Source organism: Oncorhynchus keta, chromosome 11 (genome assembly GCF_023373465.1).
Source record: "Oncorhynchus keta strain PuntledgeMale-10-30-2019 chromosome 11, Oket_V2, whole genome shotgun sequence".
Lineage (NCBI taxonomy): Eukaryota > Metazoa > Chordata > Actinopteri > Salmoniformes > Salmonidae > Oncorhynchus > Oncorhynchus keta.
Window position 1 is genome coordinate 36,163,737 of NC_068431.1, and position 24,512 is coordinate 36,188,248.

Here is a 24,512-nt window from a genome sequence, read left to right on the forward strand (position 1 = left end):
TAGGTTGTGAGGTATAAGCCTAAATCCATTGAAAATGAAATAGACTCCCCTGTTGTTATATAAAAAAATCCAGTCCTGCTCATTCACATGACCACATCCACCATTCACTAAAACATTGAGACTTCATTTCTTTAATCAATACCAGAGGTGAGAATCATCAAAAAGTAAGACATCAAAACAAAACACAAATACTGTAAGACAGACAGTGCACAGCCAAGTGTAAAAAAACACATTTGAGTGTTAATCTGCACACACAGTGTAGTATGGGACAGGTCCATGGTCTCTCCTAAATCATTGGGTTGTAATCAGGGGTATTCACTGGGGAGGGGAGGGACTGTGAGAAGTTGTCAGGTGTCTAGGGGTAGGGGCTGTTGTTGATTCTGGACTGGGAACTGTGCCAATAGATTGGGATAGGGTTTTGCTATGTGAGGGCTGGGCTCCATATGAGACCAGCTGGTCAGGCAGTGTTGTTCATGACAGAACAGTGAGAGATGGTTTGGGGCAAGCTGGGCATCAGTGTTGCTCAGGACAGAACAGTGAGAGATGGGTTGGGGCAAGCTGGGCATCAGTGTTGCTCAGGACAGAACAGTGAGAGATGGGTTGGGGCAAGCTGGGCATCAGTGTTGCTCAGGACAGGACAGTGAGAGATTGGTTGGGGCAAGCTGGGCATCAGTGTTGGTTTAGGAAGGAACTGTATGAGAGGGATTGGCACAGGAACTGGATCCTTGCCCCTCCACTTGGGCGTTGGGGTTTCCCTCTACTTCATTCAGGGGCTGTTGTTGCTCCTCCCCCCCGACAGGGACGCCACACTGCATTCTCTCACTTTGTGGCTGGTCACTCTGTACGTTGTTACTGCTATGGGGACTGTCGCTCTGTACGTTGTTGTTACTATGGGGACCATCGTTCTGTACATTGCTGTTGCTATGAAAGCTGTCACTTTGGGTCCTGTTGCCATTGGGATCATCGCCGAGGGGACTGTCGATCTGAATGGGGCTGGCGTCAGGGGCTGGGTTAGTGACGGTGCCCAGGAAGATTGGAGCGAGGGAGGCGTGGTCTACCAGGGCGAACAGGAAGGGGGAGTTTACAGAAAATATGGGAACAGAGCGCATGATGGTGATGGAGGTGGCTGCAGATGCTTCGGCCCCCTCCTCACTCAACTCCACCCCGCAGGCGTGACGCATGCTGGACACCTGCAGAGGAACCGCTGACACACCGGACAGATTAGGACTAGAGAACAAAGAGCCCAGACCTGAGAGAGAGAGAGACACCAGAGAGATTTTGATTGACAGAATAGTAGAATACACAACATGCTATTTCTAAATTTAGTTGTGCCTCAGCAGTTTTTTGCTTGATAGCTCAGTCACTGACAGTCACTCAATAAGACATGTCAGCTAATCATTTTTAGGTTGGTAAATTAGTCAGCTATCTAAACTTGTAGTAATCACGGCTGTATACCGACAGGGCATGCAGGGCACATGCCCAGGGGCCCTGAACTCCAGGGGGGCCCCATTGATTTTGTTAGTCACTCTCAATCAGATATCATATTTAACATGGAATAAATAAAAATGTGTAGAATTACAGGAAATTTGCTTTAAACTGCACAAATGTCTCTCAGCCACATGGCAAAACGAGTAAAATTGCATGAAATTTGTTACAAAATTGTAACATTTTCTCTCCACCCCAGGGAAAAATACAGATGTGTGGAATTGCTGAAATTGTACTTCAAACCAAAAAATGTTCTCTTAGGTGTCAAGAAGGGGACCACTATAATGTTTTGCCCGCGAGGTAGGGGGGCCCCATTGTCTCACATCAGAAGGCTTCACTCCTACGTGATGTACGTCCCTCAACCGATCTCTCTTGTAGATGGCGTGGAACTCATCTCTAAAAATCTAGATTTTGCCCATCCACCTAACACTAGTTCCTAATTCTGAAAATCATTCTGCTCTCGTTAGCTACTGACTACTATGGCAAACCATGCTCGACCACCTGAGTGAACGTGTTCCAGTGAGCAGCCTATTCCAAGCTTGTTTGGCCATACGGTAGCATCCCTGCCTTCCGTTTCATCTGGATTGGTTTCAGACTGGTTCAGCCAGCAAGCAGACACTAGATAGCTAATGCTTAGGGCCCCCAAAAGGCTAGGGCTGGCCCTGCCTGTCCGTTTATAGCTCACTTAAACTATGACTAGGGCTTAAACTATGACTCAAGTTTTCCCAGACCACATGATCTGACAGGAAAAATTCCTGGCCAAAACTATTTAACTTTCTGTGCTAGTTTCTAGACAGATGGGTTGCCTCCCAGAACGTACCAATGTTCCAGCATACAAGTCTGTACTAGGACCAACGTCAGTTTGGCAGAGAGGAAAGAGTGTAGCTAGCTAGATGGAGCTGGAGGAGGATATTTTCAATTTGTGTATTTCACAAGTGAGTAGTTTGCATGCGCCATGATGTTAGCATTACAAGCTTAAAACCCCTGACTGGCTGTGGCTAAAATTACCCTAGCTATCTGCATCCACATTGTGTGTGTCTGTCATATTTCTGAGGGGATTCTTTTTAAACCCCACCTACCAAAACAAGTGATTTGTTGGAAGAGTTGTCTGTCTCGAAAAGCACCTTCTCTGAATTGGCCAAGAGAACCAGACATGATTCTCAGACCTAGTGCTGTTGCCCTTGGTCATTTCTGACACTACTTCTGTTCTCACCCATGCTGGTCAGCGCCTCCTGTAGCTCTTGGCGGTACTGCAGGGCGAACTTGGGCAGTTGGACCTGCATGGTCCTCTCCTGAGGTAGACGTCTGTACAGGTCAGAGATATTCAGCTTGGCCACCAGCGATGACACGTTTCCTCTTCCTGGCAACGGCATCACTACCAGAAAGCTGGTGTTTCCCTTAAAAGGAAAACGTGCAACCTGCAAACACAGAAGGGGTGTGGAGAGAAACATTTTAGAGAGGGAGACTGCACCAACTGCACTGTAGAGAGATTGAGAGAAAGAGAATGGAGGTGAGAGAGTGGTGGAGAAAACAATACGTTTTACAGTCTACTTTTCAACAGCAAGGACTTTTCAAAACAAGTCTCGAGTAGAAACTGTGGTGTGTGAAAAGATAGAAAGGGAGGATGGAGACAGAAGCAGACAACAGAACAGATACAGCTAGCCCAGCTCACCTGAGCCCCAAGCTCCCCATCTTCTAACAGGCTCAGTGGATACTTGGCTGACCGCATCATGTCTACATGGACAAAGTTCTTATTGTCCAGGTAGAAGACATCCTTCTGTGTGAGCTGAGGGTCGAAGCGAGCCTCCCACTCACCTACCAGTGACAACAGGAGAACAAGCCACACAATTGTAAAAAGTAGACACTTGTATACAAACGTCAAAGACATTATTTTAAACAAGGAGTGAAAGGGCTTACCTTTGAAATGCACAGCATTGATCAGCATGAGCACCACATCATGCGGAATACTGGTCAGGAAATTGGTCATGTGACCTTTGGTGGTGTCTTCCACCCATTGGTTGACATCTTCCACTGAGATCAAGGGGGCAGGCTCTGATTTGTAGCTACGCATGGATTCTGCAACAAAGGACTGGTACACCTCAAACTCTGCGAGAGAAAGAGAGAAACAAATATATAAACACAAATATACACCAAAAGAATCCAAAACATTGTCAGACCTTTACTGCATTACCAAAGGCAGTTGAATGGATGTGCTTTATAATTATGTCAGTAGACTGCCATTTTCTGGCACAGAGCTGCAACACTGAAATATACACACACACACACACACACACACACACACACACACACACACACACACACACACACACACACACACTCACTCACTCACTCACTCACCTGGGCGCAGGTACATGCGTGTAGCCACCTGTAGGGAGGTGTTGGTGAGGTGTTGGAGCAGGCTGCCCAGGGATTCATGGTAGCAGGGCACAGTGTGGGCGTGTAGAGAACTTAGCAGCAACTTCTGTGTCTCGTTACGAGCTCCTGATAGGGGCATCACAAGGAGGCAATGACCATGTTTTGATTACATTCATTCTTTGAGACAAAAGTTAATAACAGTCATAAGCAGACATACACTTACAATCTCACAGATACATACTCACTCTTGACATTATACATGTCTCTCTCTCTCACACACACACATGTGCCTCACCTAGTGTGAGCTGTGCTAGTGCAAGGGCCACGCTGAGGGGTGATATGATGACGTTGGGCTGCTCTGGCCCTGTCTGCAGGCTGTCCAGTAGCTGCCTGCCCAGTTTCTCTACAGCACCCCCTACTGACCACCGGGCCTCCTGGCTGAGCACCTGCTCCCCACAAGAGTGGTACTCAGTAGCTACCGTACCAGTCTCATCCTGACAGAGAGAGAGAGAGAGAAAGACTAGGGGTTAGACTGAGAAACTAGGGTAGGGTGCTTTAAAAGTCTTGTAGTCAATACTTTTCTAATTTAAGGAAGGTTGATTTGTTTTGGGGTGAGGTTATGGTTGGCCCTCTTACAGTCAGTCCCAGCCAACAGAGGCAGAGCAGCAAGAGTACAGGCAGATGCAGCTTCATATCCCAACAGCTAGCCTGCAATACAGAACAAAGAAACCTGTACAATAATATAACATATATTCAAAGATACAGGTTCTATCTAGGACCATTTAAGGGAAATAGTCTGAGGCAGATGTAAAAGGTTTATTAAATGACTAAGGTTTGTTTCTATAGAAATAGATACACATACAAAATACTTTGACATGAACACAAAAGGCTGGTTAGATCTCAGTTCCTTCTAAAGTGCAACAGTGATTTCACAGGACTAAATTGACCTAGTTAGGCTACACACAGTGACCAAAAAACAGTGACAACCAATACTTTCCGTAAGGGAGGGCGCTAGCAACAGTGCTTGGACCCAGAAGCGAGCAAAGCCTCTCCCAACACAAATCAACTGGAAACAACTTTTCGGAACAATGGACCACACCCCAAACATTTCTTCACAGACAGCATGAGCATGTTCACAAAATGGTTCCTCATAGAAATAAAGCTAGACAGCAACGACACTGCACAACCTGTGCACACACTCTGGGAGATTGTCAATTGGGCAAAAGTCTGTCCTTTTTAAATTCTTTAGTAGGCAAAAACAAGTGTCTGCTCCCCTCTTCGATAACCTACTTCGACAGAGGATTTACAGGAATATCCTCACAGCAGGTAGCATGGAAGTGTTTTAAAATACACCACGCCCCTTTGAATCAGAGGTTTTCTTCTCAAAGGAGTAAAGCCTGCACACTTTTAGAAAACAATATGCTACTTATCCTTTTATCTTTCAAAGCTAAATTAATTTTGATCACTTTACACATTTATTTTAGGATTCCACCCCTGTAAATATAATTTGCCTGGTGATGCGAAAGAGTAGAAATGGAGAGTCTCATTTAATAAAAACACATTTGTTTCCTCTCCCCAGCTGGAGGAGAGGAGGCGAGCAACCAATTGGAATTCTCCCAATGGATTCTGATGCAAAACGTTTGGTCTGTTGCAAAACATTTTGCAACAGAAACTATTTACTCTAAAGGGGAAATGTTTGCAACAAAAACAGGATTTTCTATTGGACAAATATAGGTAGGTCCCTCCCCATTTTGTTCCGTTTGCTCTTGTTTGGTTTTTAAACGGTAAAGGGTTTCTGTAATAAATACACCCCTGAAAAGGACTATGGAGTGCTTTTATCAGAGAGGAAGAGGCGAAGCGAGATGGTCCACTCCCGTTAATCTGTGTACTTGGGAATACAGCGATATGCAGACCATATGCCTTCCCACCTTTGGGACAACAACGCCCATTATTAGGGCGGAGACAAGACCGTCTCGTCATCATATACTGTACAGTATCTCTGCTTTTATACATTTCACATGTTTAACACCAATTAGAGTCCCCTGGGAAACATGGACTGAAACTATGGTTTCTACCCTGTCACTATGGGCTTGTTCGACATTGCATTTGACAGTACAAGCGACTGCCGACAAAAAAACCTTGCATCATAAATAACTACTCGTTATTATTTGTAGATCAGTCAGTCACAATTTGCCCATGATACATTATGGTTTTGATCCTCTAGAACACAGCCAATAACTTAAATAATTAAGATTCAATAACAGTGATTATCAATGCATAAGATTACTGAACCCCTCACTTTTACAGAGCAAATAAAAGAGTACATATTGCTGCTGGACATGGCAACACCAGCGAACACTGATAGGTTGAGAGGAAATGAGAGCCAATCAAAAGCATGATTGCTTGGCTAGTGGTCCGTGTGGCATTGCTTTAGGCCTGGTTCTACACTGTGGAGATGTGTGGTGTTTTGTTCTGGGATCAACTGTTTGTCAGAGGGCCAAAGGTTTCTGTTTCACTGCTAAAGTCCACAAACAGCAAACACTGGCCTCACGACTGCAATGGGTTCTCTATGGATGCAATGGTAGTATTCGTGTTTATATATATATATATATATATATATGTATATGACTCTGCTTAGAATCATTAGCATTCATAGACGTAGTAGAAATGGTGCTAGTAGTGATGTCTTGATTGGTGATTTGAGTGTACATTTACATTTACAAAGGGCTCTTTAAAGTCAATTTGAATCTTTAAAAAAAGATTAAACAGTTTGTGCTATCATTATATCACTAGCAAACTAATAGCTACAGCCATACATCTAAATCATGTTCCAAATAGCTTTAAATAAAGAGCACGTACTATACTAGAATTATATGGTTTCATGCACTGTGTCAAAAACCTACTGACTCCCCAACATCAGATACTATCCCTTCCAAGTGAATTGAGGTGGAGAAAACTTACCCAGCCGGTGTTTGGTCAGGGGATAGGTGATATAGGCAAACAGGATTAGGATATAGACAGATAGAGTCAGACAGGCACAGTGAGTGTTCCCCTAGCTGGATCCTGTAGTGCCCAGTACTCTACTGTCAGCCCCCTCATTGCTCAGTTAATGTTCAACTCTGAATTGATTCAGCAGAGCCACTACACAACCAGAAAATGTAAATATGTAGATATGTGACCCACAAGTCAAACCTGCCTTCATAAGAGCCTTCCTCCCATCATTCCATAGAAATGTCACTCATCTGAAACATTTAACAGGTGTAATAAATGTAAAAGTTGCCAGTAGCAAAATATGTTCACCTTTCTGCTCTCATCAGATCAGTGGTATCCCTTAGGGAGGATGAAATATGCCTTTTTTAAATGTCCATCAGAATTGTAATATCTACCGTCTCGTAAGGACCTCTATGTTTTTCTATTTTTCTCAGAGGATGGGGGTTGCCGTTTGGATTGTGATATTATTTTTTGCTGACCTACAAACACATTTTCCTAGAAAGAGTTTGGAAACCCTCACAGATAGCTCTACGATAGTGTCAACTTTCAAATGTCTGCCCACTGAAGTGGCTGTGACCATGACAGCTGATATGTTACAACATTAACACGTATGACCTTTAGCATTACAGCACTGTGGCTCCCTCTATTGGCCCTAATGGAGGAAACCCAGAATAAGCACTGTAGAATGTTTCTATATGAATCAGAGTTGATATAACATGATTTTGGGCATAATTCTAGTCCTCTGTCTCTAGCCCTTTAAGTAAAATAGAGTAGGCGGTGGGAGATATTGTTTTTCTTGCATGGACTGCCCCGTTCCAGCCCTACGCCGATGCAAGAACTTGGCACTAACATTGCAAACCCACAATGCACCTGTGAATCAGGGCATCACCTACTCAGCCCCTTTGGGTTGTTTTGCAGTGACTGTTTGTTTACTGCCTCCCATTAGGGAAGCATAAAAGGACCCCATTCACAGCCCCCACCTTACCTCACGAGCCAATGGATTGTGTTATGTATACAGGTAGGAGAAGCATAGACTGTCTGCATAACTGATTTTTGACCTTTACTTGCAATCAGAACAAGTAGCCTGGATGTAGCCTTTTCCACATGTAAACCCTGGTCCTGAAACACAGGAAAGGAAGATGATTGCCCCCCCCCCCACATATTTTGTATAAACAATGACCTGCAAGTGGTCCTCCATGTTCCAATCAAATTTAAGCAAAATAATCAAATTTCATATTTGTACATTTCTGTGTTTTAACTCTAATTTCTAAGAACATCTGGGCTATTTGAAGGGAGGGATCATGTTAAGGACTGAGTTTAAGTAAACAAAAAAATTGCCATACGGTGGCAGTGTAGGATCTGAAGTCAAATTGTTTGTGTGTGTGTGTATGTGTGTGTGTGTCAGATCGGAGTTCAAATTATATTTAAAATATCTCAATTACTTTCATATGCATTTCGAAGTAAGAATTCAGATATTTTAAATGTTGAATATTGGAATGTATTTGGAAATACACTTAGAAAGTATTGGCATGTATTTCAAAATACAAAATTATACTGACTCAGGTATTAACCCAGGTATTTGAAAATAGTAATTGAAATAAGTATTTAAAAATACTTTCAAATAGTAGGCTATTTGTAGGATATTATAAATACACATTTGAACCCCGGTCTGAGGTGTGTCAATCAATCAAATTGTATTTGTCACATGCTTGGTAAACAACAGGTGTAGACTAACAGTGTAATGCTTACTGACAGGCCCTTCCCAACAATACAGAGAGAAAATAGAAAAATAATAACACGAGGAAAAAATACACAGTGAGTAACAATAACTTGGATATATACACGGGTTAGCAGTACCGAGTCGATGTGCAGGGTAGGTAGATATGTAGGTGTAAAGTGACAAGGCAACAGGATAGATAAGTAGTAACAGCAGCTTATGTGACGCGTCGAAAGAGTTGGTAAATGCAGCTGGTAAATGCAGATAGGTAGCTATTTAGTTCAATATTAAGCAGTCTTATAGCTTGGGGGTAGAAGCTGTTCAGGGTCCTGTTGGTTCCAGACCTGGTGCACTGGTACCGCTTGCCGTGCAGTAGCAGAGAGTCTATGACTTGGCTGGCTGAGGTCTAACAAGTTTTAGGGCCTTCCTCTGACACCACCTTGCAGTTGGATGCCAAGCAGTTGCCATACCAGGTGGTGATGCAACCAGTCAAGATGCTCTCAATGGTGCAGCTGTAGCACACTGTGTGTGTGTGATGGGGAATGTAACTTTACTCCCAAAGAAAGGTTGGTTTGCCAGCACTCACTGCTGTTCCAAGGAAATCCCAACTATCTGTCCCCTTATGTCGATCTCAGTTTATACCTTCTCTCGCTCTCTCACACCGCCATCCAAATGCCAATGTGGTATGACAGGATTTGAATTACATGGGTGTCCAAAACAAATCACTACCTGCTGATAATATGTCAAATCACTGCCTGCTAGTCTTAATGTCACTTTCTTGTGAGAAATTCCCCAATTGTGATAAATCCCAACAAAGCTGCATCAATGAACAGATTCAAATTCAATCTTTAAAAATCTAAATGAAGTTTAAAAATGTTAAGTGCACAATATGACTTAAAAAATAATAATAATTCTAAGAGTTTAAGATAAACTTGCACCAGGACTACAGTGTGTGAGTCAACGCATTAAAAAAGTTAATATTTAAGTATGAATGTCACACAAGTGTTGACTCTCTGTCTCACACACACACAAACACAGAGAGAAAGAGAGAGAGTGCGAAAGATGTCATGTGCAGTCCTGTACCCAGTGTAAAGCTGGAGGTATCAGAGTTCGCTCACCCTTTCCCTCATCATTTTTGCTTTCTTTCCGGAGTAAGTCCAGACGTGCGCAACTGTAATTCTCTGTATTCTCTGACCGGGAGAGGATGGTGTCCTCGCTCCAGGCGATGTGGATCTTCAAGGATGGGGTGATTCTGTTCTGCACACCGTTCCTCCTCCTCCCACTACCTCTGCTGATTGGAACCACGGTATGGGCCAAAGTTGTCGAATAGACTTATTCCAGGGGAATAAGTACTACTATCTATCTACTATCTATCTAGTACTACTATCTATCTAGAGTACTACTCTTTCTACACAAAGAGTAGGCTATCTGAATGATGATTTAAAATATTTCACTTGCAGCCTACTAGTAGTCTATTGTCTTGTTATATATTTCACTTGCAGCCTACTAGTAGTCTATCGTCTTGTTATATATTTCACTTGCAGCCTACTAGTAGTCTATCGTCTTGTTATATATTTCACTTGCAGCCTACTAGTAGTCTATCGTCTTGTTATATATTTCACTTGCAGCCTACTAGTAGTCTATCGTCTTGTTATATATTTCACTTGCAGCCTACTAGTAGTCTATCGTCTTGTTATATATTTCACTTGCAGCCTACTAGTAGTCTATCGTCTTGTTATATATTTCACTTGCAGCCTACTAGTAGTCTATCGTCTTGTTATATATTTCACTTGCAGCCTACTAGTAGTCTATCGTCTTGTTATATATTTCACTTGCAGCCTACTAGTAGTCTATCGTCTTGTTATATATTTCACTTGCAGCCTACTAGTAGTCTATCGTCTTGTTATATATTTCACTTGCAGCCTACTAGTAGTCTATCGTCTTGTTATATATTTCACTTGCAGCCTACTAGTAGTCTATCGTCTTGTTATATATTTCACTTGCAGCCTACTAGTAGTCTATCGTCTTGTTATATATTTCACTTGCAGCCTACTAGTAGTCTATCGTCTTGTTATATATTTCACTTGCAGCCTACTAGTAGTCTATCGTCTTGTTATATATTTCACTTGCAGCCTACTAGTAGTCTATCGTCTTGTTATATATTTCACTTGCAGCCTACTAGTAGTCTATCGTCTTGTTATATATTTCACTTGCAGCCTACTAGTAGTCTATCGTCTTGTTATATATTTCACTTGCAGCCTACTAGTAGTCTATCGTCTTGTTATATATTTCACTTGCAGCCTACTAGTAGTCTATCGTCTTGTTATATATTTCACTTGCAGCCTACTAGTAGTCTATTGTCTTGTTATATATTTCATAAATTAAATCAGAATTATTTTGTGCACCTGACTCATGCTGATTTTGGCATAAACATGTATTGCTATAGTTCTAATTTCCCCACGCACACACTGGCGTAGCACCCAAGGGGTGGGGGGCATTGGGGTCCCCCTCAGAGGTCGGGCCCCGATAGCATATGAACACATAAAAAATATATATATTTTTTTCATTAATTAATTTGCTTTAACTGCAAACATTTTCTCTCAGACTCATAATAATAACAATTATAATTTATTCAGCTTCTATAGTGCTTTTCATCACAGAAATAATCTCAAAGTCTTGAAACTAAAAATAAACCATCATCAAATGAAAGATGTAGTTACAGAACAGAGAATAGGTCTCGACTACAACAATTGTCACCTAGAGTTGAACGTTTTGGGTGTTTCAAGCCTCCAAAAGATGGGTAGACCGTCAAGAGGGATCCATGTAGTTTGAGCAGAGGGAGGGGGTTTGTCAACAAGGGAAGATGACCAGGTCCTCCAGTGGCAGGCAGCACAGTTCTTTCCATTCAAGGTGTTTCACCGGTGCCTCGCCATCACCGCCGTCTGATTGTGGCTTCTCCATAGCCATTGACTCGATCTTGTACGAGATGAACTTCGTTGTATTCTGGAAATTCAGAATGGAAATTCCACTCTTTAACATGCTGACTCAACTGGCTCCGCGCTTGCGTCTGTGTGCCTCCTCATGCGCATATTGATTTTGTCTATCCCCACCAGACATGACACAGGTTAAAATACTCAAATCTAGACGTGAAAGACACGCACACCTATTTAGGCGAGGTGCTGGCCAGCGGAGTGGAATGCTTTAAAAAATGAAGGAGAGCCGCACACTCTAGGAGCTCAGATGGAAAAAAAGTGATGTCTAACGTTTCAACAGACAAGCTGTCTTCATCAGGGTATAATGACCCTGCAGGATGACTCATTTATATAGTGTCAGAAGACACACACAGGTGTCTGTAATCATGGCTGGGTGTGGCCTGATATCATTGGTTAATTCTCATATATTAAAATAGCATACAAAAAACATAAATGGATAGTCTGATCATAGATACAATTTGGCTACATAAGCCTACAAACATTTACAACAGCAAAACCACAATAATCACAAGAATGGCTTCAGATCAAAGTCTACGATGAGACCGAAGGGAGCAAGGGTCTTTAAATTAAAGATCCAGGCAGCCTCTCATTTTAACAATACATTGTCGAGGTCACCCCTCTCCTAGGAAGGGTGACATGTTCGATGCCAATATAACGTAGAGACGAAATCGAGTTATTTGCTTCCAAAAAGTGGGCCGCAACTGGGTAAGTTTTTGCACTTAATGGTGCTACAAAGCTCCGAGATGCGTACTTTTAATTCATGCTTTGTTTTACCCACATCATTTTTACCTCAAGGACAAGTTATATATAAATAACTGCCTTAGTGGAGCACATTATAACACCTTTGATTGGGATCTGTTCCCTGTTTGGGGGTGTTTGAAGGATCTACATTTATACGTGCCATTGCATTGAGCACAGCCATTACACTTGTAGTTTCCATCCAATAGGGGCGCAAATACACGTTGTGCAGGGATATCATGGGGTGGTAAATCAGAGTTTACCAATTGATCTCTGAGGTTTCTGCCCCGCGAGAATACGACCAAGGGAAGGTCCGCAAACACATTACCGATACTATCATCGGATTTTAGGATGTGCCAATGTTTGTGAACAATTCCCTTAATTTGTTCAAAGCACTTTGAATAGCGGGTAGTTAGAACGCAAGAATGTTTCTTTTTGCGAGACTGACCTTGAAAGAGGTCATGTCTCAATTTGTTTAAAATGTTCTCAATTGCAGTATTAATCTGACCATTTCTGAACCCAGTGCTGATGAACCATGATAACTGTCTGTCAGTGTTGATGTAGTCGGTGATTCCCAGAAGTATCCATTGAGATATGTAGAATCTGAAAAAACATCCCAGATGCCACACTGATTGACCGGGTAATCCTGGCAACTGGATCTCATGGGTCTCCACAGCATGTGCCATCCGTATGGAACTAAAGTAGAAGGCCCAGCTGGACCCTTTAAATATAAATATTAATATACCAGAAAAATACACATAGCAAAGATTTTTGCTTTCGGAGAGAGTGTGTTATTGACACCTGACCATGCTTTCTCCTGCTGTGCTGACAGACCGTAGACCAATTTTAGGTATTACTCCCACTTAGTAATCTACTCTTGTGAGAGTGACATAAAGCCTGACCTGCCCCAGGAGGTCTTATATTCTTGTAAGCTCAGTGTTTCAGTGCCAAGGCATTGAAGACTAAGGAAAATGTTCCTCATCACACCATAGGGTGTTGAAGTTCAAGTTTACATTACTTGAGATTCACAAATTCATATCACAGATCAATATTGATACAATGGCACTATCAGACACACAGAACACTGTGTTTTCATGTGTGTGTGGGTGTTTGTCCTTTTGACCTCTAGGATATTTGGGGTCTCTGTACATCTATATGCATCTAAATTATGTATTGTAAATGTGTGTGCTGCAGGAGGCAGGCTGTGCCTATGTGATAGCCCTGATGGCAGTGTACTGGTGTACTGAGGTATTGCCGCTGGCTGTGACTGCTCTCCTGCCCGCTGTCCTCTTCCCTTTGTTTGGCATCATGGAGTCCAAGCAGGTACGCTTCCCTCACACACGCACAAACACACATGCTCACACTCAAAGACAATCTCTCACGTGTGTGTATCAGGTGTGTATGCAGTACCTGAAGGACACCAACATGCTGTTTGTTGGCGGGCTAATGATGGCTGTTGCCGTGGAGAAGTGGAATCTTCACAAGCGCATCGCCCTCAGAGTTCTACTCATTGTGGGTATGCGGCCTGCCCTGTGAGTAGCAAATCACAGGTGTCTGTCTATCAGTTGTTCAAGTATCAAATCAAGATTGTCAGCCCACTGAGCTAAAGCCTAGCATGCTTTCCTCCTTCTCCACTTCCTATTTTATTTTCTGACTCTGATACACCCTCCCCTCCTCCGCTGTCCCCACCAGTCTGATGCTAGGGTTCATGGGTGTGACAGCCTTCCTGTCCATGTGGATCAGTAACACAGCCACCACAGCTATGATGGTCCCCATTGTCCAGGCCGTCCTGGAGCAGCTCAATGGCCCACGAAAGGGGGAGAACCCCCTGCCGACCCCACAGGACACACTTATGATCCAGGACAATCACATCCCACTGGAGAAACTAGCCTCAGAAGATAAACTGGACTCCCCAGACAAACCAGTTCCTCGGGACAACTCTCTGACTGATGGGAAGCCAGGTGAGGTGCAGGGCACTGGGCTGGGGGCAGAGGCCAGGGCAGGGGTCTGGGGTCTGGGTGAGGCTGGAGCACTGTTTTTTCACCAACACACCATAACACAGTTAAATGGCGATTTCAGACAATTATAGACATAGGCTAAATGTCTGTAGGCAACAGGAAAACTATAGCCTGCCTAGTTTGGCCGTGACCTCTTGGTAGTCCTGATTCCCAAACATCTCTAATATATAGTGCTATTTTCTCCTCCTTCCTCTCTGTATACAGTGATGGTGTCCATGGTCTTTAAGGAAGGGACTGAAGCAGAGGAGCAGGTTGGGGAGGAAGAGGAGGAGAAGGAGAGGATGAAGATGTGTAAAGGCCTGACGTTGTGTGTGTGTTACGCTGCCAGCATCGGCGGCACTGCCACTCTAACTGGCACCGGACCCAACCTTGTCCTCACAGGGCAGATGAGCCAGTATGTACCACACACACACACACAGACACACACACATATGTACCTCTCACAGACACACACCTCACATATGTTAGTGCATGTACAGAATATCCTGTCGCTATAAACATAGATATGGGGGTCAGAACATATCGTGTTGATCAACTGACATTTGATGTTTTACATTTCTGAGAAGTTGTGTTGTTAATAGAAGCCCACTGTCAGACTCTTCCCTCAGAACGGTGACGTCATTAACTTTGCCTCATGGTTCGCCTTTGCCTTCCCCACCATGCTGCTGATGCTGACGCTGGCCTGGCTCTGGCTCCAGCTCGTCTTCATCGGCTTCAAGTGAGTCACCTGGCCAGAGCATCACAGTGCATTATTTTGACTCTACTCTCTCCTCCCTCTCAGTTCAACCATGACATGATATCTGTAAAGGTTTGCATAGGCCAAATAGGGGTAATGTCTCTCTCACTCTGCTTCTTATCTGACCTATTATTGTAAATCATCTCTCTCTCACTAAGTCTCTCTTTCTCTCACCCCTTTCTCTTTTCCTCCCCCACTCATTTCTCTCACCCCTGTCTCCCTGTCTCCCTGTCTCCCTGTCTCCCTGTCTCCCTGTCTCCCTGTCTCCCTGTCTCCCTGTCTCCTTGTCTCCCTGTCTCCCTGTCTCCCTGTCTCCCTGTCTCCCTGTCTCCCTGTCTCCCTGTCTCCCTGTCTCCCTGTCTCCCTGTCTCCCTGTCTCCCTGTCTCCCTGTCTCCCTGTCTCCCTGTCTCCCTGTCTCCCTGTCTCCCTGTCTCCCTGTCTCCTTGTCTCCCTGTCTCCCTGTCTCCCTGTCTCCCTGTCTCCCTGTCTCCTTGTCTCCCTGTCTCCCTGTCTCCCTGTCTCCCTGTCTCCCTGTCTCCCTGTCTCCCTGTCTCCCTGTCTCCCTGTCTCCCTGTCTCCCTGTCTCCTTGTCTCCCTGTCTCCCTGTCTCCCTGTCTCCCTGTCTCCCTGTCTCCCTGTCTCCTTGTCTCCCTGTCTCCCACTCCTCCTCTCCAGTCTGAAGCGTACATGGGGCTGTGGTGCTGTGCAGTCAGAGAAGGAGTTTGCGGCATATGATTTGATCCGTGAGGAGCATCGTCGTCTGGGGCCCATGTCTTATGGAGAGCTGAGTGTCCTGGGGCTCTTCATCCTGCTGGTGGTGCTTTGGTTCACACGAAGCCCAGGCTTCATCGATGGATGGGCAACCCACGTCTTCAATGCCAAAGCACCGTGTGTAACACACACCACAGTGAAATACTGTACACACTATACACACTCAACCACACAGACACACACACACACGCGCAAGTGGAAATATGCAGAAACATGCACAGTAACACAAGCCTGATCTGATCTGAAGGATAGGTGACCTGAGTTGTCTTTAGTCCCAGAACCTTCCATTAGACCAAATGTCAGGACACGGGGAACAGGATAAAACAAACACAGGCGGACAAAATATGTCGTTCAGAGAGTAAACCATCTGTGTTGCATCAATACACGTGTTCTGAACTTTGACACACAGGAACACACACGTGTACACGTACACACACTCTCATCTGCACACACATACGCTGTAACCAGCACACAGAGTCCGGGAAACATGATCTCACTAGTGAATGAGAGACAAAAGCACACTTCTTTATGACAAACAGATCGATGGGCAGGAGAGGCACACACTTCATTCTGGGCAATTCCACGATAACGGAATTACGCTTTGACTCAGATTAACTTTCAAATGTATGCCAAACAAAAATAATTGATTTCAAAGACTACTTTGTACAATTTACACAGAAAATTTCACAAAAAAACATTTACTGGAAGACCTGTGCAGATGCAAAGTTTGGTAACAGAATTACAGTAAACTCTCCCTCAGTGTTTTATGCGACCACCATTTCCAAAAACGTTTTGGCCGACCCCACCAAATTCACATAGAATGTGAGTTATAGATTTGTCATTCTCATTGAAAGGAAGTCTAAGAAGTGGTAGATCTGTTCTATGTGTGCTATTTCTATGCTTCCTGTTTTTAAGTTTAATTTTTGTCTTTTACATTTGCTTTTGTACACCATCTTCAAAAAGCTGAAAATACAGTATTTTTGGATATTGAAAATATATTTCACATTGGTTTAGATGGTACAATGATTCTCTATACAAGACATTGTTTGTTTTGTCAAATAAACTGAGAAATGGTGGAGCGATATCTGTATATTGCCCCTTTAAATGTCTGCTCCGAATTAAGATTCAAAGACTCCTGCAGAAAGAATGGGGTGTCAGCTATGACATGACACCTTGAATTAAAAAATAAATTAAAAATGGTTATTGAACTACAGTAGGTGACAATTTCAGTAACGGAATAACTTCATGGGTACATTATCTGTACTATACAGGAATTCATAATTATGGATATAATTATATAGTTAAATAGTTAAATAAAGGTCAAATGTTTAAATAAAAAATAAAAAATAGGTAGCCTAGTGGTTAGAGTGTTGGGCCAGTAACCGAAAGGCTGCTGGATCAAATCCCCAAGCTGACTAGGTAAAAATCTGTCGTTCTGCCCCTGAGCAAGGCAGTTAACCCCTGGGCGCGGATGTCAATTATGGCAGCCCTCCGCACCTCTCTGATTCAGAGGCATTGGGTTAAATGAGGAAGACACATTTCAGTTGAGTGCATTCAGTTGTACAAGTGACTAGGTTTCCCCTTTCCCTATTATTCTACACACCGGCTTTGATTGTAATGAGCTCCGCCCCCAAACAAGACCACATTGGGTTGGACCAGACCAAATCTTGAAACAATCTAAACATCTGTTTCACAAGTTTGGATATCACAGTACAACACAGTAGAGTCCAACAGTACATTATACTGTACTCTACGCTTGTGTGCTCTACTGTAGTATACAGTACTTTTCTCTAGAATTCTATAATTGGTTCAGATCTGGTCCGGACAGGGAGGACTGACCAAATTTCAACTACTTTTCAACATCCATGAACGTCGGGTGTCGGTCGGTGCTCAGTGGGGTGAGGATGCTTGATAAAGTAAATGGAAATAGGGTAGGTGGTAGGGTGTCATGGTAGGTGTCAGTAAGAGCCAGGAGAGGTGGCATTACATGGAGAGAGAGAGAAACGGCAGAGAAACAGAGAGTGAGAGTGGGTAGGGGTTGTCGAGACTGTTTTCATAATCTTGCTTTGACCACCAGACGACAGAAAGATAAAACATATGTTATGAGCTGAACATGATAGGTAATATAACATTTATACAGTGCCTTGCGAAAGTATTCGGCCCCCTTGAACTTTGCGACCTTTTGCCACATTTCAGGCTTCAAACATAAAGATATAAAACTGTATTTTTTGTGAAGAATCAACAACAAGTGGGACACAATCATGAAGTGGAACGACATTTATTGGATATTTCAAACTTTTTTAACAAATCAAAAACTGAAAAAGTGGGCGTGCAAAATTATTCAGCCCCCTTAAGTTAATACTTTGTAGCGTCACCTTTTGCTGCGATTACAGCTGTAAGTCGCTTGGGGTATGTCTCTATCAGTTTTGCACATCGAGAGACTGAAATTTTTTTCCATTCCTCCTTGCAAAACAGCTCGAGCTCAGTGAGGTTGGATGGAGAGCATTTGTGAACAGCAGTTTTCAGTTCTTTCCACAGATTCTCGATTGGATTCAGGTCTGGACTTTGACTTGGCCATTCTAACACCTGGATATGTTTATTTTTGAACCATTCCATTGTAGATTTTGCTTTATGTTTTGGATCATTGTCTTGTTGGAAGACAAATCTCCGTCCCAGTCTCAGGTCTTTTGCAGACTCCATCAGGTTTTCTTCCAGAATGGTCCTGTATTTGGCTCCATCCATCTTCCCATCAATTTTAACCATCTTCCCTGTCCCTTCTGAAGAAAAGCAGGCCCAAACCATGATGCTGCCACCACCATGTTTGGCAGTGGGGATGGTGTGTTCAGGGTGATGACCTGTGTTGCTTTTACGCCAAACATAACGTTTTGCATTGTTGCCAAAAAGTTCAATATTGGTTTCATCTGACCAGAGCACCTTCTTCCACATGTTTGGTGTGTCTCCCAGGTGGCTTGTGGCAAACTTTAAACAACACTTTTTATGGATATCTTTAAGAAATGGCTTTCTTCTTGCCACTCTTCCATAAAGGCCAGATTTGTGCAATATAAGACTGATTGTTGTCCTATGGACAGAGTCTCCCACCTCAGCTGTAGATCTCATGGGCCTCTTGGCTGCATCTCTGATCAGTCTTCTCCTTGTATGACCTGAAAGTTTAGAGGGACGGCCAGGTCTTGGTAGATTTGCAGTGGTCTGATACTCCTTCCATTTCAATATTACAGCTTGCACAGTGCTCCTTGGGATGTTTAAAGCTTGGGAAATCTTTTTGTATCCAAATCCGGCTTTAAACTTCTTCACAACAGTATCTCGGACCTGCCTGGTGTGTTCCTTGTTCTTCATGATGCTCTCTGCGCTTTTAACAGACATCTGAGACTATCACAGTGCAGGTGCATTTATACGGAGACTTGATTACACACAGGTGGATTGTATTTATCATCATTAATCATTTAGGTCAACATTGGATCATTCAGAGATCCTCACTGAACTTCTGGAGAGAATTTGCTGCACTGAAAGTAAAGGGGCTGAATAATTTTGCACGCCCACTTTTTCAGTTTTTGATTTGTTAAAAAAGTTTGAAATATCCAATAAATGTCGTTCCACTTCATGATTCTGTCCCACTTGTTGTTGATTCTTCACAAAAAAATACAGTTTTATATCTTTATGTTTGAAGCCTGAAATGTGGCAAAAGGTCGCAAAGTTCAAGGGGGCCGAATACTTTCGCAAGGCACTGTATATGCCTTAATTTCTCAAAAATATAGACTCTATGCTTTCGTTTGACACGCAATGTGACATGCTCCTATGAACTTTACATGTTGGTGCTCATGGGTCCTTTTACATGGAAATGCCCTTCTCTCTTATCTGGTCATGTGACCTGCCTAACACATAGGGCATATGTGACCGTGACGTCTGTCAATTTATGAATGGGCACATCACCATGGAAACAGGCATTGATTCTAACAGAATCCTGGATCAAACTGGGGCTAAGGTCATCAAAAATGCTCTGTCCTTTACGTCAATCACCTCTGTCATCACATTGCCATTGGGTAAGAATTAGTTAGTGTTCAAAAAAGGATTGGAGGGCCCCTCCCCGGCCTCCCTCTGCACCTTTTCCCAACTCCTAACCCCTGTATTCCCCTGCACTGCTGCCCCCTAACCCCACACAGTCTAACAGCTAACCGCTAGCCATCCTCTCCTAAACCCTCCACCTCTCCCTCTCCAGGTTTGTAACTGATGCCACAGTGGCGGTGTTTGTTGCCGTGCTGCTGTTCGTCTTGCCCTCTGAGCCCCCCCGCTACCTCTGCTTCTGGAGAACACAGAGATTTGACACAGGTGATACACACAAAAAACAGAAATACCTTAGTTACATAAGTATTCAGACCCTTTGCTATGAGACTCGAAATTGAACTCAGGTACATCCTGTTTCCATTGATCATCCTTGAGATGTTCCTACAACTTAATTGGACTCCTCCCACCCGTGGTAAATTTGATTGATTGGGCTTGATTTGGAAAGGCACTGTCTATAAAAGGTCCCACAGTTGACAGTGCATGTCACAGCAAAAACCAAGCCATGACGTCGAAGGAATTGTCCGTAGAACTCCGAAACAGGATTGTGTCGAGGCACATATCTGGGGGAGGGTACCAAAACATTTCTGCAGCATTGAAGGTCCCCAAGAACACAGTGGCCTCCATCATTCTGAAATGGGAGAAGTTTGGAACCACCAAGACTCTTCCTAGAGCTGGCTGCCTGGCCAAACTGAGCAATTGGGGGAGAAGGGCCTTGGTCAAGGAGGTGACCAAGAAACCGATGGTCACTCTGACAGAGCTCTAGAGTTCCTCTGTGGAGATGGGAGACTTTCGAGGACAACCATCTCTGCAGTACTCTACCAATCAGGCCTTTATGGTAGCGTTTGGTTGATTTTCCGTCTAATGAAAAGAAAGTAATAGAAAACAGCATCAGTAAGTGTCCCACAATCCGTTTGACTGTGATCCTGGCTCCGTTGACATGCCGGTAAGTGAAATCATACAAATGATTGAGTTGTTATGTAACCGAATGCATTCACGGGTCACAACACAGGAGTTTTGGTTCCTGACTCAAAGGGAATACCTTGCCTTTTTCCTCTGAGCATTAATGCTGTGTTCAAAACAACTGGAAACTCGGAAATATGCACCTTCCCGACTTCAGTGTGTTCAAGACAACTGGGAACTCGGAAAGACATGAGCTCCGATTGTGAAAAACATTTTTGAAACTCCAACTCGGAATTCCAACTCGGGAACTCTGGCCTCTTTTTAGAGCTCTGACTTTCCAACCTTTCCAATCACTGACATCATGATTTGACCTTGAAAGCACCAAAAACACATGGTAGGCTATATCTGTGGGAAGCCAGATTCAGTGCTCTCGTCTACATTAAAACAAAATATTGATCCAGGTTGGATATGACAGCAGAGATGAGGTGTGCACAGTTGACCCAGACTTTGAGAAGCTCTGACGCAACATGCATCAAGCACACCCATCTCCTTAGTGGTGGGATAAGATGCATTATGTCAGACTAATATTCAATTGACTGCCATAGCTGCAAATAAAGTAAACATTGGCTGTTAAGTATATTTCTTTTTTCACATAGTTTAGGTTGCGAGAATTGTCAGATATCAAAATGGGGTCTGGGGCCAAAAAGTTTGTGAACCCTGCTGTAGACAATGCTTGACATGTGTGTGCCTCCTCCCGTCAGAGCCCCAGCCCACCCGTGGCCCCGCCCCTGCCCTGCTGACTTGGCAGGTGACTCAGAGGAAGATGCCCTGGAGCATTGTACTGTTGCTAGGAGGAGGCTTCGCACTGGCTAAGGGCAGCGAGGTGTGTGTGTGTGTGTGTGTGTGTGTGTGTGTGTGTGTGTGTGTGTGTGTGTGTGTGTGTGTGTGTGTGTGTGTGTGTGTGTGTGTGTGTGTGTGTGTGTGTGTGTGTGTGTGTGTGTGTGTGTGTGTGTGAGCTTCAATATGTGTGTGTATCCATCTAGGTGTCTGGTCTGTCGCGGTGGCTGGGTGATCAGATGATGCCTCTCTACTCCGTCCCTCCCTGGGCCATCGCTGTCATCCTCTGTCTCCTCATCGCCACCTTCACTGAGTGTGCCAGCAACGTGGCTACCGCTACACTCTTCCTGCCCATCCTCGCCTCCATGGTACATACACAGTCTCTCTTTCTCCCCCTCCCTCTCACACAGACACTCCCTCTGCGCCCTCATTCTGGGATCAAGTTTCCTCTTGATGAAATTGGAATGTACTGAATAGAGTTGGTCAATAGGGGATCTGAGCCAGGCCTATCACTTAAGAGGTTCACACACACACACACACACACAGAGAGAGAGAGAGACTCTCTCGCTAATAGGTCACATTAGAGAGCAGACAGTGAGACTGTAGCAGCACTGTGTAGAGCTCTCAGCTCTGTTGATTCAGTGAAGAGAAGCTTTGATAACTGCTCCAGCACACAGAGCCACATGCATACACACTTTTATTCATCCTATTCACATCCACATTACAGGATAGTACTACTTGTGTATGTACTCGTGTGTGCTCATGTGCATGCATTCGTATGCACGTAAGTGCGAGTGTGTGCTGGTTAATATGTGTGTGTTCTATTGCAGTCCCAGTCCATAGGGTTGAACCCGCTGTATGTGATGGTACCCTGCACCCTCAGTGCATCCTTTGCCTTCATGCTGCCTGTGGCCACGCCTCCTAATGCCATCGTGTTCTCTTATGGATACCTGAAGGTGTCAGACATGGTGAGAGACAGGCTACCATAGGTACCTACTGTACTTATCAGACAGAGTCAAATCGGAGGGCCTGTTGTCCGGACCTCTGGCGGTCTCTATGGGGCCACAGGGTTCAATTCTCTGGACGACTCTTTTCTCTGTATACATCAATGATGTCACTCTTGCTGCTGGTGATTCTCTGATCCACCTCTGCACAGACGACACTATTCTCTATACTTCTGGCCCTTCTTTGGACACCGTGTTAACTATTTATTGCCTTACCTCCCTTGTCTTACCTCATTTGCACACACTGTATATATACCTTTTTTCTCTATTGTGTTATTGACTGTATGTTTGTTTATTCCATGTGTAACTCTGTGTTGTTGTTTATATCGCACTGCTTTGCTTTATCTTGGCCAGGTTGCAGTTGTAAATGAGAATTTGTTCTCAACTAGCCTACCTAGTTGATATACATATATTTCACCCTGCCACCCAATCCGAAACCTTAACCTCCTCCTCACACCTTATTCATCCACCATCACCTCCATCCCCTCAACCTACCACCACCTCAACTCTAACCCCCTCTCTCTCCTACAGGCTAAAATGGGTATAGTGATGAACATCATCGGGATCCTGTGCATCACTCTGGCCATTAACAGCTGGGGTAGAGCTATGTTCAACCTGGACACCTTCCCCTCCTGGGCCAACACCACCGCGAACATCACTACAGGAGGAGGAGGGGGGAAATGACCCCAAATATACCACCATACGCCCCTGTACTGCCATTGCACTGCTACCGATGCCAAAAGGGGATGAGGAAGGGGGAGTATTACCAAGAGACCACAGATCTTTCTCCAACAGCACTACAAGCCTCGCTGGGGCAACAGAAGGCTGGCCATGAGATCACTGTTATGGTCTGGTGAACACATGCGCGCACACACACACTGGGATAGTTTCCAGCTGTGCCATCACCATACCGGTTTATTATCAGTGTATTTTCTACTGTTCGGGACTTATTCTTATATTATATGGTTATGACACTAGAGAGCCTTAGGGAACAGGGATGATAAATAACTTGCAAAGCCAAGACATGCTGTAATACTGTAACTTATATTTCTATTACTGACAATATTGTTATATCAATTTATATTCTATAATTGTATTATATTACAGGGATCATCAACTAATTTTAGCCACTGGCTAATTTTCTCTTGAGTGGATGGTCAGGGGTCCGGAACATAGTTACAAATCTTTTGGAGACTACAAATTGACTACCCAAACAAATATAATATTTGAATAAAACATAACCATTGCAAACCTTGCTTACGTTTGTATACGATCACACATATCGCTCTATTATCCGTGGGAATACTTTGGAACAGATTTTCCTAATTAAAATCACTTGGAGCTGATTATCTGGCATTTTCAGTCTTTTATGTCAAAACAATCAAAAAAAGAAAATAATATGTTTTGCACAGAAAACTTGGAGGCCAAATAAAATAATCTGCCTGTTGGCGAACTCTGTTAGATTACATCAATTACGATCAATTATTTTGTGTGTAATTAATTAGATATTTTGTATAGTTATCAATGTAAATTATTGACTTTTGTAAGAGTTTAGAGTTGTTTTTTTCCATTCCAATAACAACCTATTATGGTTTTGTCTATTGTACTGTATTTGTTTCGTTTTTTTGCTGAATAAAGCCTGGACTTTTGAGGTTGTGCTGATGACTGTTTGAGCAGATATGGTCCCTGGGACATAGTCTCTTTCTGTTGACCACAAAACATCTTCTCTCACACTAGCCTATCAAACTATATACCATGCAGTACTACGACAGACACAAATATCATTTGGATAAGAATTAAGTTACTGTCTTGAAGGCAAACGCTTAAGCACAGTACTACAGAAGCCTGTTGTTGCCCCTCTTCTC

At 43.6% G+C, this 24,512-nt stretch overlaps 2 protein-coding genes across 7 annotated transcripts; one reads left to right on the plus strand and one right to left on the minus strand.

Moving 5' to 3' along the window:
* Window positions 1-115: 115 nt before the first annotated feature.
* Window positions 116-9,830, minus strand: LOC118390131 (alpha-2-antiplasmin-like). Of its 4 annotated transcripts, none has more exons than XM_035780389.2 (8): window positions 9,688-9,830; window positions 4,498-4,569; window positions 4,157-4,355; window positions 3,844-3,987; window positions 3,403-3,591; window positions 3,158-3,300; window positions 2,699-2,903; window positions 116-1,249 (listed from the first exon to the last, which is right to left on the minus strand). In XM_035780389.2, the coding sequence occupies exons 1-8, from the start codon at window positions 9,700-9,702 to the stop codon at window positions 681-683; spliced, it is 1,536 nt and encodes a 511-aa protein (XP_035636282.1). In that variant the 5' UTR covers window positions 9,703-9,830; the 3' UTR covers window positions 116-680. The 4 variants fall into 4 exon arrangements, with proteins under 4 accessions (XP_035636282.1, XP_035636283.1, XP_035636284.1 ...); XM_035780390.2 differs by lacking the exon at window positions 9,688-9,830 and adding an exon at window positions 6,823-6,987; XM_035780391.2 differs by lacking the exon at window positions 9,688-9,830 and adding an exon at window positions 5,152-5,227.
* LOC118390130 (Na(+)/citrate cotransporter-like) lies at window positions 9,726-24,296 on the plus strand. Of its 3 annotated transcripts, XM_035780386.2 has the most exons (12): window positions 9,726-9,875; window positions 13,495-13,623; window positions 13,696-13,832; window positions 13,993-14,261; window positions 14,523-14,712; window positions 14,914-15,036; window positions 15,731-15,943; window positions 20,061-20,170; window positions 21,568-21,689; window positions 21,850-22,011; window positions 22,474-22,611; window positions 23,179-24,296. In XM_035780386.2, exons 1-12 carry the CDS (start codon window positions 9,774-9,776, stop codon window positions 23,329-23,331), a joined length of 1,848 nt encoding a protein of 615 aa, XP_035636279.1. In that variant the 5' UTR covers window positions 9,726-9,773; the 3' UTR covers window positions 23,332-24,296. The 3 variants fall into 3 exon arrangements, with proteins under 3 accessions (XP_035636279.1, XP_035636277.1, XP_035636280.1); XM_035780384.2 differs by having other exon boundaries at window positions 13,495-13,832; XM_035780387.2 differs by lacking the exon at window positions 13,495-13,623 and having other exon boundaries at window positions 9,736-9,875.
* The last annotated feature ends 216 nt before the right edge of the window (window positions 24,297-24,512 follow it).

Coding starts and splice junctions, on each gene's coding strand:
- LOC118390131 (XM_052457033.1), bottom strand. CDS start 4,969: ATGTTTGGGGTGTGGTCCATTGTTCCGAAAAGTTGTTTCCAGTTGATT. Junction 4,569..4,857: donor GCTAGCGCCCTCCCTTACGG/AAAGTATTGGTT, acceptor CTGTATTGCAGG/CTAGCTGTTGGGATATGAAG. Junction 2,904..3,157: donor ATGGGGAGCTTGGGGCTCAG/GTGAGCTGGGCT, acceptor CTGTGTTTGCAG/GTTGCACGTTTTCCTTTTAA.
- LOC118390130 (XM_035780384.2), top strand. CDS start 9,774: ATGGTGTCCTCGCTCCAGGCGATGTGGATCTTCAAGGATGGGGTGATT. Junction 21,690..21,849: donor CACTGGCTAAGGGCAGCGAG/GTGTGTGTGTGT, acceptor GTATCCATCTAG/GTGTCTGGTCTGTCGCGGTG. Junction 22,612..23,178: donor ACCTGAAGGTGTCAGACATG/GTGAGAGACAGG, acceptor TCTCTCCTACAG/GCTAAAATGGGTATAGTGAT.